The 20,274-nt window shown below is 44.5% G+C and overlaps 1 protein-coding gene across 3 annotated transcripts in view; it reads right to left on the reverse strand.

Annotated features, from left to right (window-relative positions):
* RCAN2 (regulator of calcineurin 2) overlaps window positions 1-20,274 on the reverse strand; it is a 185,946-nt gene that overhangs the window by 14,987 nt on the left and 150,685 nt on the right. For all 3 annotated transcript variants that reach the window (XM_030555272.1, XM_030555273.1, XM_030555274.1), the window contains 2 exons: window positions 10,208-10,381; window positions 8,706-8,877 (listed from right to left, as the gene is read on the reverse strand). In XM_030555272.1, the coding sequence (XP_030411132.1) occupies window positions 8,706-8,877; window positions 10,208-10,381 (346 nt within the window). The remainder of the gene's footprint in view (window positions 1-8,705; window positions 8,878-10,207; window positions 10,382-20,274) is intronic.

Consider the following 20,274-nt stretch of genomic DNA (forward strand, 5'->3'; position numbering starts at 1 on the left):
GTAGGAGAAGAGGCATATGGCGCTAATCCCGTACTGCACATCCAACACAAGGGCCTTCCACAGGTGAGAGGCAGGAATTGGTCCCTGCTAGCACAAGAGGCAGGGCCACAGCCTCCACTGCCCACGCTGGTCGGCAGAGCTAGACACTTCCAGAGCAGGGAGCATCCCTCTAATGGACAGCAAAGCAGGCACAAAGCCTCTCAGAGCAGGGCTACTTGCACCACTTCCAGCCTAGGCCTGTACAGTAACTCCTCACTTAAAGTCGTCCTGGTTAACACTGTTTCGTTGTTACGTTGCTGATCAGTTAGGGAACATGCTCATTTAAATGTGCAATGCTCCCTTCTAAAATCGTTTGGCAACTGCCTGCTTTGTCCTCTGCTTGCAGGAAGAGCAGCCCATTGCAGCTAGTCGGTGGGAGTTTGTAACCAGGGTGGACTGGCAGCCCCCCATCAGCTCCCCCTATTAGCTCCCCACTCCCCTAAGTTCCCTGTGCTGCAGCCGCATAGCAGGTTATCCAGGCAGTTCAGCTGTCCCTCCCCCCACTGCCATGCGCTGCTCCTGCCCTCTGCCTTGGAGCTGCTCCCAGAGACTCCTGCTTGCTGTGCAGGGGGGTGAGGGGGAAGGGCAGGGGCTAATGTCAGGGTGTCCTCCTCCCCGCTGCCCCTACACCCTGCTTACCCCTTCTCCATATAGAGCAGGGAGGGGACACCCATGGAGAGAGACAGAGAGAGCTTGGGGCAGCAGCTGCTGTCTCAACTTCCTGATCCACTTAAAAAGACAATGTACTTTAGAGTGGGTCAGCTTACTTAAAGGGGCAGTGTGCATCTCTCTCGCTCTCCCACACACACAAGGTGCGTGTCTGTCTCTGTCTGCTATGCTGTCTCCCCACCCTCCTGTTCGTACTGCCTTGGATGAGAGACTACATTAACAACGTGTTAACCCTGGAGGGCTCAGCCGAGTGCTAGTTCATCATTTAGCAGCAAGGCATTCCCTGGGAAATATCCTTCCTTCTTCCACTCTCTAACCTCACCACCTCAGCCAAGCTTCACAATCATCATAGCTGTGAACAGTATTAAATTGTTTAAAACGTATACTGTGTGTATATCTATATAATATAGTTTTTTCTCCGGTGAAAATTTTTTTCCTGGAACCTAACCCCCCCATTTACATTAATTCTTATGGGGAAATTGGATTCGCTTAACATCGTTTCGCTTAAAGTCACATTTTTCAGGAACATAACTACAACGTTAAGTGAGGAGTTACTGTACCTCCCAGGCCTGGTTCTGAGCAACATGCTCCCATTATGTCACCAATGGATTCATTCCCTTCATCTGAGGAGGTGGGCTACACCTGGCACAGGTGAGGCTGAGCCCCAGCCCCAGCCCTCTTAGGGTCTGTCTACACTGCAGCTGGAAGCAAGCCTCTCAGCTTGGATAGACTGAGTTGTGCTAGTGCAACTTGAGCTAGCATGCTAGCCACAGCAATGTGAGCACTGCAGCTCTGGCGAGACTTCAGCTGCCACCCAAGTGCAAACCTAGCGCGCTGGGTGGTTCTGAGCCACAGTGTCCATGCTGCTGTTTTTAGCACACTAGTTCAAGCTCTGCTAGCACAAGTCTGTCTACCCAGGCTGGCAGACTCACGCCCAGCTGCACCATCGACGTGCCCTTAAAGGGCCAGCTCACCCTGTGACAAAGTCTCATATCCTGCCATGACAGCAAGTGAAGACGTGAAGAGTTGTCTGTAAGAACACTGGTCTGAGTCCATCTCACCAACACTGCTCTGACACTCTTTGGACTTCTGTGGAGTAGTCCTGATTTACACTGCCGCAAGAGGCAATCTGAACCCCTGAGCTGCTTATCGCAGCTTTGGACTCTCTTGTTGTTATAGATATTACGTCTCTTTCTCCATGCACGAGACCATTTCAGAAACATAACGGTGAGATCAGTTGACCAACTAGAATTACTATTTGCCTTTTAAAAAAAGATTTGTGGATATATTTAGATGCACAAAAATTTTTCTGCTGTCAGACTCCTGCCTCAGCAGATGGCTTAGGTGTGGCAGGAATCCAGTGTATCCATTATCCTCAAGTGAAGGTGGTAGATGACCAAAAATATATCGTAGCCACAGGGCTATTGATTTGTCCTGAAATTAGTCACCACAACTGAGGCCTACTGTGAAGTCATAGTCGTTTGAAAGATACATAAGAATCCAACATAAACCACAATTTCCTTTCTCAAGGTGTGTCAAAAGGCATTCCCTTTCAAAGGCAACGAGCTGGATCTTCAGTCACAGTGAACTGGCATAGCACTACTGAAGTCAGTATGGCTGTGCAGATTTACCTCAGCTGAAGATCTGAGATCTTTATTTTTGTAGGTAACCCTAGTTTACATAATCCAGGGTAATATGGATATAATCAGCTGATTATTCAGGGATCTTCTCATAGGCCTGGGCTACACTGGGGTGGGGGGGGGTGTTTCAAACTAAAATATGCAACTTCAGCTATGCTATTCGCTTATGGGGAGGGATAGCTCAGTGGTTTGAGCATTGGCCTGCTAAACCCAGGGTTGTGAGTTCAATCCTTGAAAGGGCCATTTAGGGAACTGGGGTAAAAATCTGTCTGGGGATTGGTCCTGCTTTGAGCAAGGAGTTGGACTAGATGACCTCCTGAGGTCCCTTCCAACTCTGATAGTCTATGATTCTATGACTTACCCGCCGTCCTCATGGCAGCAAGTCAACTGCTGTGGCTCCCCTGTCGACTCCACTTACTCCTCCTGCTGAGGTGGAGTACAGGCATTGATTCAGAGATCAATTTATCATGTCTAGGTAAGATGCAATAAGTCGATCCCCGATGCATTGAATACTATCCGGCAGGTAGTATAGATGTACCCACAGTATTTAAGTTGATGGTGAATCTGGTCCTCATAATCACAAGGCTGGAGTGTGCACTAGAACAATGCCTTGCCATGTTTCATTGAGCGGTGCAGACTGATCTTGTCTTTCAGTGCCAAAGCATGACCCTCCATCTCCTATTTCCAGGGATTTCCTACAAAGCCTTCTTCTGACTTGTCAGGAAAGATTTCTTTTGGGGGTTTAGGGGAGGGGAAATTGTTCTAATAAGAGCTTTGAAGGTGCACAAGGGAGAGGTATTAAACTTGCCATCGGATAAATTATGTGGAGACTAGAGAAGGACTTGAAGACCAGCCCAGAAGGTTGGAAACTATGGCCACATTGTCCAGTTATGGGATGTGTAAGGGGTTAGAGACTAAATCCTGCTAACATTTACTCTCACAGAATTCTGCTGACTTTAACAACTGCCTATTGCTCAGAATGTTTCCACTGATGCCTCCTGACTTTCCTGCACTGTTTTGTGGTTTGAAAGGCACTGGCGTTTCTAGTTCTTTTCAGGTTTATTAAATCACACATTTTGTACTTAAAAATCACATCTGCAGTTTCATTAAAGAGTTAAAATTGGTTATATATATAATGTACATGATATAAAACATGTATCAGTTTTAGGGCCCGATCCTGCAGCCCTTACTCAGGGCTAGACTATGTATTTTCAACTGTAGCTGAGTCATGCTTGGAGGAACTATGGAAGAAATAGTGACTCAGTGGCACAAGATATCCTGAGGCACCCCAATTACACATGGCAGGTCACTGTAATTTGCTACAACCTGTTTCAGGGTGACTTTTACTCCCACCTTGTGACCAGCCAATTTCACAGGTCAGCACTGGCAGTGCTGGGGATAAAGCATGGCTCCACCTATTTCCTGTCCCTGCTGCCCTTTGCCTGCTCGGGGGCAGGGGGAGTGGTATGGGCTGCATAATCCATGTGCTCCCCTCCCCAACACCTGGAACTAAGATGTAGGCATCTCCTAACATACGCTGTGCAAGGAAGGTGGAAGTTTCTGATTCTCTTGCAAGACTGCATTAAGGCTAGTCACAATCTAGTCCTTGAGTGAGTAGACTTTACCCACATGAGTAGCTCCCCTGACTTCAACAGGAATAAAGGCTGCAGGAACAAGTCTTAAAAACTGGTCTTTGACAGACCTTGGTTCTATGAAATAAGTGTCCCACACACAATAAGGTATCTGTGCATGAATAACTATATAGAAGTGAGTAACTGTTTGCAGGATCATTCCTGTAGCTCCCTAGTCAGGATATAAAGTAGAACCTGGCTAGTGGAGTATGCACAAGGCCAGACTGAATGTGGGTTCTGATACTGGGGCCAAATGAAGGCACATCACAGAGTTGTGGGAAGAACTGTGCAGGAAGTGAGGGTAGCGACATTTTGGGAAACAAAAAGGGGGAACGGAATTTACTGTCCAAGGAGTTTTGCTTTCTTTGAATGAGGGGAGCTCTGAGAAAGCGTGTATTATTTTCTGTGAATTTCCCTGCAGAATGCTCCCCAACCATCCAGAACTAGAAGGCGACAGAGGATCACTGGGATAACATCAGCCTAGCAAAATTCAACTTATTTTTTCGAATCACCATTTCTTTTTGGTGGGTGAATCTTCTCTCTGTTATGATCATTGCTGGGGTGGCTATGTAGTGTTTGTACCTGGGTTCATACATTGACAATCTCGTAAGACTGGGCTAAACAAAGACTAAATCAATAAACATGCCGGGCAACAGCAATACTCCACAGAAATGTGATGCTTTCCCCTTTGTGATCTACTGTTTAAACAGGAGTAGGAAAACCCCAAATACAGACAGCCCAAAGAGGGTCAGACCAAATGCAGAGATTTTCATGGACAGCCACGTAACACACAGGATTTTTTCCTTCTAACAGTGTCAGCATTTTTTAAAAAACCACAAAAAACCACACAAACAATAGCCTTCTAATCTTAGGTGCTGATGGCGTACCACTGATGGCGATAGGAGTTTTGACATAGTTTTTAATGCCAGCAGCTTTAACTCCTAAGGTGACAAGACTAGCACAATGTTTATGGGCCCCACTCACATCCTCAAAATAGGGCTGAACTAAGTCTTAAGTGAGCACATAGGGCTTTGTGCTGACCTTTTGCACAGGGATAACTTTCACTGTAAGTGAATGTGGCATTAGTGGGAAATACGCATGTGCATCCAATGGAAGAAATGAACACAGTCATTAATATGGGGGTCTAAGTTATAGTGCATTCCTTTTATAATACCTCAGGGAAGGGATTTCATATTTTCTCTGGCACTTTTAACTACAGCAAAGTCTGTTTTCCACAGAGTAATTAGTGTCAGTGTACAGATACATGTTACAGACGTGGGAGTGTCCTTCAGATAGGAGGGATTGTGGTCTAGTGCTTAAAGGGGACAGGGAATCAGGATTCCTGGGTTCTGTTCCTGGCTCTGTCACTGGTTTACTGCAAGGCTTTACTCAAGTGACTGCAGCTCAGTCTTGACATTTGTAATACAGTGATACTGCTCACTTATCATTCCAGGCTGTGTGAGAGTGAACTAATTAATGGTTGTGAAGGACTCAGAGATCTCCAGTTGGAAGGTACTAGATAAGGATGAAATTCACCCCACTGCAGGGGGCCTTGCTTAAACCCTTTAAATTCTAAGGCCTAAAACCAGTTAATCTGTAATCCTAGCTGTCTCCATCCCTGGGCAGGGGAAAGAAGCTAGGAGGATTCACTCAGTAGCAGATCCTTGGATTCACCTCTATCCCATGGCTCCTGCTGGGCAGGGAGACTCCACAAAGTTGGGGAACATCCCATATGTGGCCCCTTGAATCCAGCCCTTCCCATTGCCCAGAGGAACTTCACTGGTTCTGCTGCAAGGGAGCTTCTGTGAAGGCAGAGGCTACATTTGCCCGTAGGTACCTATAATTACTACTACTATTCTGCAGCTTATTCACTTTATTTGGATTAAAAATTGTCTAGGTCCAGTGTTGGGACTTGACTCACAGTGAAATCCGTGGGTGAAACTCGTCCTGTGCAGAAGACCAGCACAAGCGTAGCTATGCACCTTTGAAATCTAGGCTTGGAAGGATTAGATTTTTATCTGTAAATGTCCGTAAATGTCGATTTCACCATGCATACACAAACTGAGGGCAAATATTTCCATTGATAATCAAAATATACGATTGGCAAAGTAAGCAAAATGCTGCTTGAGAACTTAAGAATCAAGATCCAGTGATTTAGACTTTTGAATTTGGCTGATTACAAAAGATTAGTGAATGAAAGTAAAAACAGGTCTGATTTGCTGGTTTAAGGATATTTTAATTGGTATATTGTGACCTGCGATGTTGACAATTTGTGTTTGCAAAGCTTTAACTTTTTGAATCTCAGCATGCGTCATTAAATTGTCTGAACTCTCCATAATTTCCTGTAATTGTGAAAATGTAAAAAGAGAAAAATCTAAAAAATGCTTTACAAGAAACCTGGATGTTATCGGTCAACATTATACTACAAAAATATAAAAATAAAAACCCAACTCTGCCAAGCTCACTAAGCTCCCATGTAAGCTTTCGTATTTCCACTCTTGGCACGAAACAGTAAGTGGGACTTAAGTGGCGCATGGGCCTTGTCCTGAATTTCTGCATGGGGTGAACATCACCCAATCAGAATACTCAGGGGAGGAAGGGTTGTGAGATCCAGGCCCTTTCATTGTTACCTCTTTGAAATCATATTGTAAAACACCCCTTCCTTTTGGGGAATAAATAAACCACAATTAAGATTTTTTAAAAGGGTCGAGACCTGTTGGATACAATGAGCATAAGATGCTGCAATGGCAGGGCAGCATGTTTCAAAGGAGATGGTCTGCAGAGGATTGTGTTGTTTTTTTAATGAAATAGTAAATATAGCGAGAGCACAACTGAGGACTGCAGTGCTGTTTTAAGATCTCCTCTGCAGTTAACTAAAATTGATCTCCTGAACAAATGCTAAAAATAGCAAAGCCGGCAGGGAGGGGGAAGAGCAGACAATGACTTTTCATATTGCTCCCTGCAGGCTCCTTAAATGAGAGTGAATATGACCTTCGTGCAGCACTGTCCCAGAGTGCAGAATAATGAGCGATATTTCACATTTCACTGCTCCAGGAATTGATTTATTACCCAGCTAGCTAGAGGATTCATTTACATGTTTCCATTTATAATGTCGCTGCAGCAAGGGGAAAGGAGGACTCTTTGTTTTCCTTTTATTCAGCAGTTTAGAAGCGTAAAGCATTGATGCTGGGAATAATGGACTGTAATATATGGATTGATAATCCCCATCTGCAGGAAAAACCCATAAGAGAGGACTAAGAGGGAGGAAATGTCTTGGAGATTCATCTCCTGCAGATTTCTTCCCTCTGTTCCATCAGGGAGGGTGGGTGTATGGGTCCCCATTGCTAAAAGCTATGGGATAGTCCCACAACCCTCGTGGTCCCTGTGGGGCACGGGAGAGGTGGAGACAGCCCCGTACCCCCATGGACTCCTGTTTGGCAGGGCAGTTTCAATGAAGTCCCACTGACAAGGCTTCTGTAAATGGTAGCTGTTCCCAGAACAGTAAAGGGGCATCCACATTAGAGCTGGGCAGGAAATGGTTTTCTGTCCTGTGCTAATTTTTAAGATTTTTTAAAACATTTTCATTCCAAAGAGGATGAAACATCGAAATGTTGAAAATTTTCCCAAACCAAAAATCTGAAAATTTTTTTTTTGATTCTGTTTGATTTAAATGTTTGGTTTTGATATAGACTTTTTTATATTTTTCATGCATTGTTTTACTGTCAATTACCTTGTATTTCTAAATGAAAAATCATTTGGACCTGAAAAAACAGAACTTTTTCATTTCTAAAATATTGAAATGTGCTGTTTTGACAATTTTGATTTTTTTCCCCCCCAAAACGGGAAATCTGTCTGAACGGACTCTTTCCATGAACAGCTTATAAAGAAACAGATATTTTCCAATGAAAAATGTGTGAAAAAATTCTCAACCATCTCTAAACCCCACTGCCCGCATTATACCAGGTTATGCATTGTCAATCTGCCTTCCACTTTCCTGGGGACCACAACTGACTCCCCCACCTAATAGCTTCTTCACACTTCTTTCAAGTCTCCCCACTGTAACCGAAGGGGGCTGTTCACTGGTTAATTCTCTTAATGAACAATCCCCACAGTGTCACACTCAGAATTCTGGTGCGTTTTGCTATCTCAGAATGGACCTGACTCTGGGTGAGGCTAGGTCCCTGGGGTCCCCATTGAGCTCACACCACCCAGAAGAAGTACATCATCTTGCAGGACTAGGCCTGATTGTATTTGTTGTGAGGAACTCAGAACTTGATCAACAGCATTTATTCCTGCCATTCTATAATCCAGTGTATAACCCCCCACCTCTCCCACCTACATTAAAAGCAAACCAGTGCAATGGAAACAATCTGTGTGATCATCCTCTGGGTCTGTCCGTGCATTCTCCTCTGATGCCAATCTGCATTTTAGACTGTCAGCTCCTGGGAGCAGGACCCATATCTCTGTGTCCTGTACAGCACCAAGCACAATGACTGAAGTTAAGAAAGAATAATTATGCATATAGGTAAAATTCATCCCGAGCAGAGAGCTGGTGCCAGGCCTACAAATTACTTAAATCCCACATGGACCCTTGAATTTAAGCAGTATATAAGCCTTGCGTGGCTCTCTGCACAAGGGTGAATTGCATTCTTAGTTATTTATCTTCACTCTGTTTCCAGTCTGCTTACGCCGACACATTCCCATACAGGAGAGCCGCAACACTTACCTGGTCCTAGTTTAGAAACTGCATAAAGGAGGTCGTAGTTGATGACTGGTGTTCCATCATCTATTGGCTGCCACCCTATGGGAGGGGAGGCTGGAGGTGAGATGAGAAACTGTTTTGCGGGCTGTGGTGGAGCCAAATGAAGCTTGTCCCCATCTGTCTCGGAGGTCTGAACCTTTCAAATGTGTTAGAAACACACATTATTTTAGTGTAGGGCAGGCAAATGGAACAATGATTAGACAGTCACAAACTTCAAAGAGCAGATACTGCTGATTGTTTGGCAGCATCTGTGAAATGAGTGACGAGTCTCAGTCAACTTTCCTGTGCACAGCTGTCAAATCACAAAGGCCACTGCCACAACCAGCACTCTTGCTGGCAGTCTTGGCAGAGAGGCTAAGGACTGCATGGGCCTGGGAACAGAATCATCATCTCATCCCTGCTAGAGGTGGCTTCTCCAAGGCAGGCACATTGGGTGTGGCTGCATGAACCTCTGCCCATAATGTTCCTACTCTGCAGATAAATGCAGGGCTTCCACCTGCAGAGTTGTTCATGAATAGATTTTAAGACCAGAAAAGAACTACTGTGACCATCTAGTCTGAATTTTTGCATCACACAGGCCAGAATTTAACCCAGTAATTTCTACATCAAACTCGTAACTTCAGGTTAAACCAGAGTTTATCTTTTAGAAAGACATCTAATCGTGACTGAATGGCTTCAAGTGATGAAGAATCTACTACGGTCCTAGGCAAATTGTTCCAATGGCTAATTATCCTCACTGTAAAAAAAATCTGTATTTTATTTCTAGTCTGAATTCATCTAGTTCTAGTGAGTGGAAGACGAATCTCTTTATGCCTTTGTCTGCTAGATTACACACCTTTGTTCAATCAGAAATCATCTCCCCCTGGAGGTACTGTAATAAAATGGAGGGGTTTCCTGCAGGCCCATCCTGTTAGCAGGTTTCAGAACCCTGCAGGGAACTTCAGTTTACTATGTACTCACTGGGGCAGGAGTGGCTTAGACTCACTACTGAATACAAGGAAGGTGGGGGTAGCCTTCTGGAAGAGAGAGCGAGGGCCTGGGACAGGCAGGTCCTGAGGAGAAGAGGGAAGGGCACATGAAGTATAATTTTGGAACTATCTTTTTGTTAATAAATCAGAATGCCAGGGAATGACATTTGGACTCTACAAAGAGTGCACAGTTTTAGTCAGGACCTGAGGAAACTCAGCCATGTTACCGGAGCCTTTTATGAGTGTTAAAAATACAGGGTCAAATTCTGCTCTCATGTGTAAATCCAAAGTAATGCTACTGACTCTAGAGGACTTGATCCAGATTTACACTGTCGTAACTAAGAGTGACATTTAGCCCATTCACTTTAAAATACTCAAACATAGCTATTATTTTCATCTGATTTTATAGAACAGTGTTTCTTTGGTAACACAAGATCATAGAGTAGCTACCCATTAAGATGTAAGGAGAGAAAGGCTTTCATGTCAAAAGGTTCTCACCTGTGAAAAGTATAGTTTTAACTTCTTCCCTCTGAACTGTGTTTCATGCAGCTCTATCCTGGCCCGAGCAGCTGATTTAGGACTGCTGAAATTTATCCGCACACGTCTGAAGCTTTTAAACAACTGGAACGTCACACAGTCATCATAGGCACGGAACAAGCCCTCAAACTTCTCCTGTAAATGAAAAGGCCCTGGTCACGTTAAGGAGCAACTTTGCGTTCTGTCCTGCCAAATCTGAAACCTGCTATGAAAGCGAATGACAAAAACCAAGACTGATGCGATTAACTGTTTACATGGATGATCATCGAGCACCACTGTGACGGTCATGGTCATTCTTACAAGTCAGGGTGTAAACAACGAATGACATCATTGACATGAGTGTATATCAGTCGTAATTCCAATGGAATCACACTAGTGTGAGAGGTAAATCAGGTCCACAGTAACTTTATTGAAAAGACGTAGGTATCATTTTGTATCCAAAATTATCTTTGTTTCTCCAGTTTTAGTACAGTGAACAAGAATAGGGCATATTTTGACATTTGGAACATGCAAAATGCCTCCTCTTGTCAACTGACCACATCTCCCCAGGGTCTGTTATTTTTTAAGACCTTTTCACTGTAGGTCATGGGAAGGAAAGGGGGAAGGAAACATTCACAACCTCTTAGGAAACTAAGCTCTGATCCGGACTGCAGTGGTCTGGTTCTTTGTGTGTCCAGAGCAGTTACTGAGCTTCTATTAGTTTCCCTTCCAGCTCTGTGTTGAAGCATAACTTTGCCACTTGCTATCTCTATTTGTTCAGCTGTTACCCATTATATCCACTCAGGTGCATCAATCCCCAAATGATCAACCACGGGTATTGTGTTAAAAACTATGAACTATTCCACATATATGCAAATCATGGTATCTATTATTGGCATTTACGGTCTAGCCAAAGCCCACTGAAGTTAATAGAGTCCACTGATTTTCGTTCCATTCTTGCTTGCTTTTTCATACAAAATCAGTTAAAAGAAATCAGACACACAAAAACTGATAGAGCCTTAGTGAGCCATCCAAACGGATGATCAGAACAGTAACCGTCAATTTCATGGTACTGATTTAAATGAATCACCAATTTATCAGAAAATAAATGTATTCTCTGTAACTCTATAAAAGTTGGTTTTTTGTATAGTCCACTTTAACATAACACAAAATGACATGTAGGAAAGTGAAATCAGAGTTATGCCGGGGTGAAGTTAACCTGCTACTTAGACTTTAAAAAAAAAATTGGATGCATTTACAGCGTCTTGGACAAGGAAGTAATTTACTGATTTCTGCTATCCCATCTGTAATTCTGCTGGGCCTTTATTTTGCCCAGATCAGAGCAAATTTTGTCACTTCTAATATTTTATTGCTAATACAATCCATATTGCCCAAAACAAGTTGGTAAGAAACCGAGAGAGAGAGATTAATGGAGGCAATGGCAGTGTGGAAGCAGGGAAAGAAAGAGAGAGTTGAAGTGCAGGCAGTTAAGTGTTAGGGCTTGGCTACACTGGAGAGTTGCAGAGCTGGTGGTGGGTTTACAGCACTGCAACTTAGTAACTGTCCACACCTGCAAGGCACATCCAGCGCTGCAACTCCCTGGCGGCAGCACTGGCTGTACACCTGGTCTGCTTGGGGTGTAACGATTGCAGCGCTGGTGATGCAGCACTGCTCATCAAGTGTGGCCACCAAAAGCGCTGTTATTGACCTCCAGGGTATTAGGAGGTATTCCAGAATTCCTGTCCACATCAAACCGGAAGAATGGCTGAACTCCGAGCTCCCCGGAGCTACTTTCTAAGGGAATTGCTTTGGAATGTTTGAAGGCTATTTAGGAGTGCATAATTTGCATTTAGTGAAGAGGGGTGGGGGAAGGGGTCAAAACTTTTTAAATGATTGAAGGGAGGCACTGTGTATCTTCCAGTCCTTAGAACTTGCAAGGCAGGGAGCTGAGAACAGTGTCAGCTCCAAAAATCCACTCTCTCTGTCTCCCCAGCGCTCCCTGTCACACTCCACCCACCCCCCTCTTCTGAAAAGCACGTTGCAGCCACTTGAACGCTGGGATAGCTGCCCACAATGCACCACTCCCAACAGCGCTGCAAATGCTGCAAATGTGGCCACACTGCAGCGCTGGTAGCTGTCAGTGTGGCCACACTCCAGCGCTGGCCCTACACAGCTGTACGAACACAGCTGTAACTACCAGCGCTGCAAAACTGTAAGTGTAGCCATACCCATAAAGATAGACCAACTGTTGAGCTAAGTTTTAGCCTAATATTGCGAGACCTGTAAAAGCAGGGCTCACATCAGAAGCGAGTGGAAAACAGCAGAATAATCAGTTGACATAGCCTTGAAATAACAATGTTTTAAGAAAAGAATGTGAGAAAATACTAAAATAGATAGCAAATAGCCTAAATAAAATGCAGATGTTTTTAATTAATGCACATCACAAAGAGGAATAAATGGCTTGTGTGATTTTGCTCGTATTTTGGAGAAACCGAGGCAGAGATGTTCTCTGCCAGCTGTATTTTTCCCCTGCAATTGCTTGAATAAAGATGTCTCTGATTTTGTTGCTTCCAACCTGAGAGTGGAGTTCGTTTCTTCCACAGCAGGAACATGCTATAATGATCAACACCCCTCATAACACTCCGTTCAGCATCCATGGATCTTACATATGCCTATCACAACATATGGCATATCTCCTCCAGTGCACTAAATGCCCCGACAACAACTATGTGGGTGAAATCAGACAATCATTAGGCTCTCGATCGAACTCACACAGGAAAATGATAAAAGACAAAAACACCCTGTCACCTGTGGGTGAACACTTTTCACAGAGCGATCACTCTATATCTGACCTATCCGTCCTCCTTCTCAAAGGAAATCTGCACAACACTTTCAAAAGATGAGCCTGGGAGCTTAAATTCATAACAGCTGGATACTAAAAAGTATGGACTGAACAGAGACACTGCATTTATGGTTTATTACAACAATCTGTAACCCACTTAACTCTCCCACCCCTCCTCTTCCCTCCTCATTTTTGTCCTATGACTGCAAAGGTGTTAACGGGCCACTTTTTTCGTTGAATGGTCCCTTGGAATATATGCTAGCTACTTATGCTAAATCATCTTTCCACTTTGCATTTAGCAGTGAGGCTCAAAGTACCTTTCCCAGACCTGAAGAAGAGCATTGTGTGGCTTGAATGCTGGTCTCTCTCATCAATGGAAATTGGTCCAATAAAAGATATCTCACCCACCTTTCTCAAATATCCTGGGACCAACACATCTACAACTATACTGCATACATGAAATTTAGTGCAATTCACAAAACACTATGGTTTAATGGAATCCTAAATATATTTCTACAGGATTCCAGATGCAAGTGGAAATACTAAAATTGTACCATGAGGAATAGTGGTGTATTGGTTGGGAGGTGGATTGGGTGACCTAACAGGTTTTTTCTAGAGCTAGATTCTATGGGGCAGTGTCATAAACAGATAGCTAAGGGTTAAAGTTCTTTTACCGGTAAAGGGGTAACAACAGTAACCTGAAACACCTGACCAGAGGACCAATCAGGAAACATGACTTTTTCAAATCTGGGTGGAGGGAAGTTTTGGGGTGTGAGTTTTTTTTCTTTGTCTTGGGTCTGACCCTCTCAGCTCTGAGAGTGATCCTTCTGTCTCCTGGCTTTCTAATCTTCTGTTTCCAAGCTGTAAATACAAGGATAGTAAGGCAATAAGTTTATATTGTTTTTTTGTATTTACATGTGTGTAGTTGCTGGAATGTTTAAATTGTATTCTTTTTGGATAAGGCTGTTTATTCATTTTTTTTAAGCAAATGACCCTGTATTTGTCACCTTAATACAGAGAGACCATTTTTATGTCCTTTTCTTTCTTTTTATATAAAGCTTTCTTTTTAAGACCTGTTTGAGTTTTTTCACTGGTTAAGGCTAAGGGACGGAGGGAGAAGGAAATCTCTTTGTGTTAGATTTACTAGCCTGACTTTGCATACCCTCTGGGTGAAGGGGGGGGAGAGAGATTAGACCTCTCGGTACTTGTGTTTCCAGCACTGGAAGCAGGGAATCTCCTAGGGTCATCCAGGGAGGGGAGCCTGGGAGGAAGTAACAAGGAAGCAAGGGGAGGGGGTTATTTCCCTTTGTTGTAAGACTCAAGGCATCTGAGTCTGGGGGACCCCCAGGGAAGGTTTTGGGGAGACCACAGTGAGCTAGGCACTGTATAAATCCCTGGCTGGTGGCAGCGTTATCAGGTCCAAGCTGGTAACTAAGCTTGGAGGTTTTCATGCTAACACCCATATTTTGGACGCTAAGGTCCAGATCTGGGAAAAAATGTTATGACAGGCAGATCTTCAGCTGATGTAACCTGGCATAGCTCCACTGGCTCCAATATACAGCAGCTGAGGATCTGGCCTGATATGTGAAGAGAAACTGTAGCCAGATGTAGATTTACAAGACACTGGGCATAACATGAGACTAACCCCCACTCATCATGCCTTTTGTCTTTGTCAAAACAAAGAGCTAAATAGAAATTATTCAACATCACAAGACTATTCAAGGACAAGCTCTCAGGCTCGGCTAAATGCCAGAGTTGTCTGGGTTCTCTTGCAAATGCAGGCTTCTCACACATCCTTCAGCCCCATAAGAAGTTTGTTCTAATAAGATGCCTCCTTCCTCCTTGCTTTGCACCTTGTACAGTCTTTTACACCTGTCCAAAGTGAGTGAAAAACACAAAACTGTTCTGGTTTGGTAGACAGAGGGCAAGTCGACCCCACAAGTTTAGTTTGCACAACAAGAGCAAATTCCCTGGTGTCACAAAGTAGTTTGTGTTTGCAAAAAGTGAATCATTTAGGATGTCATTTAAACAAAGCAATACAAAAGACCTTCTCTCATTAGGCACTGAAAAGAGAAGGAACTTCCCAGTCTTTCTTAGAAGCAGAATGTAACTTGGCCATGTGCTCCTTATTAAGAAGGTGACTCCTTTTAAAAGGGACAACAGCAGATTGATTGTATTGCATTGTGCAGAGGGAAAGCACATTGATGCTGCATAAAGACAATTTTGTTAAGAGCTGGTCCAGTGCTGTAAAGTTTGGATGTGGATATTTGGTTCTCCCAAGTAAGACTGAGAGGTTTTTTGGATCAGGATTTTGGTTTAGCTCAGGGATCAGCAACCTTTGGCACGCGGCTTGCCAGGGTAAGCTCCCTGGTGGGCTGGGCGGGTTTGTTTACCTGCCGCATCTGCAGGTTCAGCAGATCGCGGCTCCAACTGGCTGCGGTCCCACAGGCCAATGGGAGTGGCTTGAAGCGGTGGCCAGCACATCCCTCGGCCCGCACCACTTCCCGCAGCCCCCATTGGCCTGGAGCGGTGAACTGCAGCCAGTGGGAGCAGCGATTGGTCAGTGGGAGCCATGATCACTCAAACTGGTGGACGCAGCAGGTAAACAAACTGGCCTGGCCCACCAGGGTGCTTACCCTGGCGAGCCACGTGCCAAAGGTTGCCGATCCCTGGGTTAGCTCATAGATATCAGACACCAGCTGTGAAGTTCACATCTGGATCCTGTTGTCCCTGAAGTTCAGGAGCATTTGCATCTGGTGGGTTGGTTGCTGAAGTTAACTGTCCAGACTACTATGTCTCATAAAAGGCATGGTGCCAAGAAGAAAACAGGCCCCTCTGGATTCTTCCACTCGATTTCTGTATCTCTGATTTAAACCCAGGGTTACTCATGTCATGTAGAAAATTTATTAGTATTCCCACAGTCCAATTTTGGCCTTGATACATCTGAATTATCTCCAGTGTAAATTAGAATTTTACTTCATGTCCTGAGATTCATCTTCTTTAGCTCTAAAGGGCCAAAACAATTCCTGACCCCTTAGAGAAGATAATTGGGAAAGGCTGCAGAAGAAGATATGAAAAATTCAACTGATGTAATCTAAATCTAATCAATACTCCCCTCCTGATCTGTTCGTCATACAGACAGAGTGGGGAGCGGAGCACTTTTCAGTATAACCTTTTTCCCAGCAGATATAGCACATAAGTGTCAGAAGGAGACGCTAGCATTGCTAGAGTCCCCACTGTCAATACAATATGCTTCTTAAAGGGTTAATTATTAAACCCAAAACTAATGTCCCAGTGAGGGTTATGAGGCCTTCCTGGCACACGTGCATTAGAATTACCTGCCTCCCTGCCTGTCTCCTTCCTCCATTTCCACCTCAGTGGCTCTTTTCTCCATAGTTTATATTCCACTATTGGATTCTTTGCTCCATCCTGCTCAGCTGCTAATATGTCCTCACTGCCTAAATGCCAGTTCCTACCCTTACCCATAGGAGATTCTGCAGGGTGCGTGGGAAGGAAGGAGATAGGTGTGTGGTTTGAGACAGAACTAAGACCTGCTGGCTTATGGGAATATTGTACAAAGATGCTGTGTGTGTGGTGGAGCTGGTCGCACCACCTATTATAAGGTTGCCTGACACTCCTTCTTAGTTTTCAAGTGTTTTAAGTTGCTGATGTAAGCAGAGTCAGGATGAGCTCTACCCTGACATCTGGTGGTGAATTATGGGGAGTGTGGAAAGGAATTTTAGGTATTTGCATTGGCACACCCACTCCACCTAGCACAGCCCACGGCAGCCTGGGATGGTTATTTTGACAGCTCTGGGATCCCCAATTTCTTTGTTATTGGGACAGGAGGAATAAAGTGTTGTGACCCTGATTATGTGAATGAGGAACTATGAGACTGCTTTATGACAGAGATGTCTCAATATCAATTAAGGAGCACTTGCTAGACAAGGGACATGGGTGCCAAAATCCATTGAAATGAGAGAGGTTGGGGACTGGTGTGTGTACCTGATGGTATGGGCCCCCTTTTGAGGGCCTGGAACACCAACTGCACATCCTCCTCTCTCCACTGTTGAAGAGTAGAGCTAATTTTGATTCCATTAGGAGTCCATCTAGAGGCTGCTGAGCTGAATTCACATTGGGCCAATGGTGCACCAGCACCGGGGCTCCCCTACTACAAGCTGAAATCACTAAAAGAGCTAAGCTTACCGAGCTGAGATCACTGAGTGCTGTGCTAACTAGTGGGGGAGCCTGAAGATCTATCGCTAAGCGGTTGGCAGAGCGGAGCAGTTTGCAGCGTGTTGGAGCAGCCCATGAAGCAGTGAGCGGAGTGGAGCGGTTGCGGGGACAGCTGGAATGGCTCACGGGTCGGCTGGAGGAGGGGCACAGCTGGTGTAGTGGAGCTGGTCGTGGTGAAGGCTGCAGCACAACTCCACAAAGAGGCGGAGCAGTTGGCCCTGGCCCACGTAAGGTGCCCTTTAACACCGTGTGTGTGCCTCCCGCCATTTCCACCCAGGTTAGGGGGGTAAAACTCTGCAGATAAACTTTTGAACTCTGGGGTGGCACTGATCAGAGACTTTCGGGTTGTTGAACTTTGGGGTGATTGGACTTAAGACCCTAAGGGGGAAAGGACATTGCCAAACGTACTTGGAGGTGGGTTTTTGCTTATGGTTTGTTATAATCCTGTTTGTGGTGTTTCTCCAATGTGATGCCGCATTGTTTCCCTCCTTTATTAAAAGGATTTTGCTACACTCAGACTCCGTGCTTGTGAGTGGGGAAGTATTGCCTCCTAGAGGCGCCTGGGGAGTGGTATGTAATTGTCGCAGGTCACTGGGTGGGGGCTCGAGCCGGTTTTGCATTGCGTTATTGAAATGGAACCCCTGGATACTGAGCCCGGCCCTTGTTGCTGCCAACTCAGAGAGGCAGAAGGGTTACACTTATAAACATCTCAAAACTTTAAACTGTTTGCACTCTAATCATCAATACCAGGTGTCTGCCTCAGGCTGATTTTTTTTTTAAACTTCTAGCAATTCAGCCATTTCCAAGAGTGAAACTAGTGAAAAACATATTCTTTAACAAAATACTGGCAACTTTTTCTTTGGGAAGTTCTTACAATCCCATGCTTTGGAGCAGGGACTTGAAATTTGGCAAGGGGTGGCCTTTGTGTCATGGATGTGCCTTTTGCCATCTCTGTGAAAATCTGGCCAGATTTGTGCAAGTTATAAGCCTATAAAAATTCACAGTTTGCATATAGTCAGCAGACTTGCTAGAGCTTTGCAACTAAATTCCCCAAAGATTCTGTTCGCACTGCGCATTCTATAACCCATGGTTGCCGGGAGCTGAGCAAGACTTTCTCTGCAACTGCAGCTCTGGATGGCTGCGAACCCTGCACAGGAACTGAGAGTAGGGAGCCTCTTTTTTCTGTGCTCTCATTGATCCTGCTGCTGGCACGCAGGCAACAGGGAGGAGGAAGCTGCCTGATTTGAATGGAGAGGGGACAAGAGCAGGATCTGGGGGAGGGAGTAGGCTGGCACCAGGAGCCTGCAGTGGGTAGACACATAACTGGGACTGGACTGGAGGGTGGCAGGGAGGTGCAGAGAAGGAAACAGGGACTGGAAGTTGGGAGAGAGAGAAGAGTCTGTGCCCATCAGAGCACACTCCGCTCCAGACACTGGAATGGAACCCAAGATTCCGGAGTCTCACCATTCCTCTGCTGACAGCAAACCTCTGCAAAATGCACTGGTAAAGTGTCTCATCTCCCCCTAGAGATGGTACAGAAACAGACACACAAACTATGCTAAAAACATTATAAAGGCTGCAAAGGCAAACACTCTCAAGTTAAGAAATGCCAGAATTAAGGTTGCCTGTGCAACTCTCTTGCACATGTGCACTGAATGAAGCTGGTGTCCTGCGGGAAAAACAGTATGCAATGATAAAATTAAAGACGGTATCATACTGCGTAACAAGAGCTACACAGGCAACTTTAATTCTGGCATTGCCTAAATTCTGATTTTGCAACCTTAATAGTGTTATCGTAACATTGTTTGTGTGTGTGTCACACACATACAAGAAGAGAGTAATAATATATAGAGTGTAATCTACTGGCACAAGAATATGGAGCATTATTTACAACTCCCAAGTTAGTAAGTTCAACAAGATTGCTGTCATGCCCTGCAAATGGCTTCTTGAGTCCAGCTCTTCATATTGACTTATACAACAAAAAAGGTATCCATCCCAGGCTCCATCCACCCCAGCTTTAAAAATACATATTTAAGTAAACAAACTCCCTTACATACACCCAGATCACAATATTATGAGAGAAGTTCTGTAATGAACAAACAAGAGCAGGAACGTAAAAGACCTCATAATCCAGTGCAATGTCTGCAACAAATTTCTCGTGAATCAATAATGAGATCCACTCATGGTGCAAGAAATAACTGATCAACTAGGGAGCAAATTAGGCATGACTTATATATAGTGGAAATCAAACTCATGATAGTTTAGTACTATGTGGATTACTGGGAAATCAATCCCTTACATACAACAGTTGTTTCTTTTATTTAATACTGCAAGCTCAGCTTGCCTGACAGAATTTCAGAGATAATGGACCTTAGTTTGCCTGTTGGGAATTTGCATAGGTTGCAGCATCATCAGAGCTGGAGCAGACATCTTCTCCACATCAAAGCAGAAGCAACTGTAAAGATTGCCAAGAAGACCTACTGAGATAAATAAATAACAAATAAATAAATAAATAACAGAACGCCACTAGCCATCACCTTCAGCCCCCAACTAAAACCTCTCCAGCGGATCATCAAAAATCTATAACCTATCCTGAAAGATGATCCTCATTCTCAGACCTTGGGAGACAGGCCAGTCCTCGCGTACAGACAGCCCCCAAACCTGAAGCAAATACTCACCAGCAACCGCACACCATATAACATAAATACTAACCCAGGAACCTATCCTTGCAACAAAGCCTGATGCCAGCTCTGTCCACATAGCTATTCAAGTGGCACCATCATAGGACCTAATCACATCAGCCATGCCATCAGGGGCTCATTCACCTGCACCTCTACCAAAATGATATATGCCATCATGTGACAGCAATGCCCCTCTGCCATGTACATTGGCCAAACCGGACAGTCTCTACGCAAAAGAATAAATGGACAAAAATCTGACATCAGGAATCATTACATTCAAAAACCAGTGG

Source organism: Gopherus evgoodei, chromosome 3 (genome assembly GCF_007399415.2).
Source record: "Gopherus evgoodei ecotype Sinaloan lineage chromosome 3, rGopEvg1_v1.p, whole genome shotgun sequence".
NCBI lineage: Eukaryota > Metazoa > Chordata > Testudines > Testudinidae > Gopherus > Gopherus evgoodei.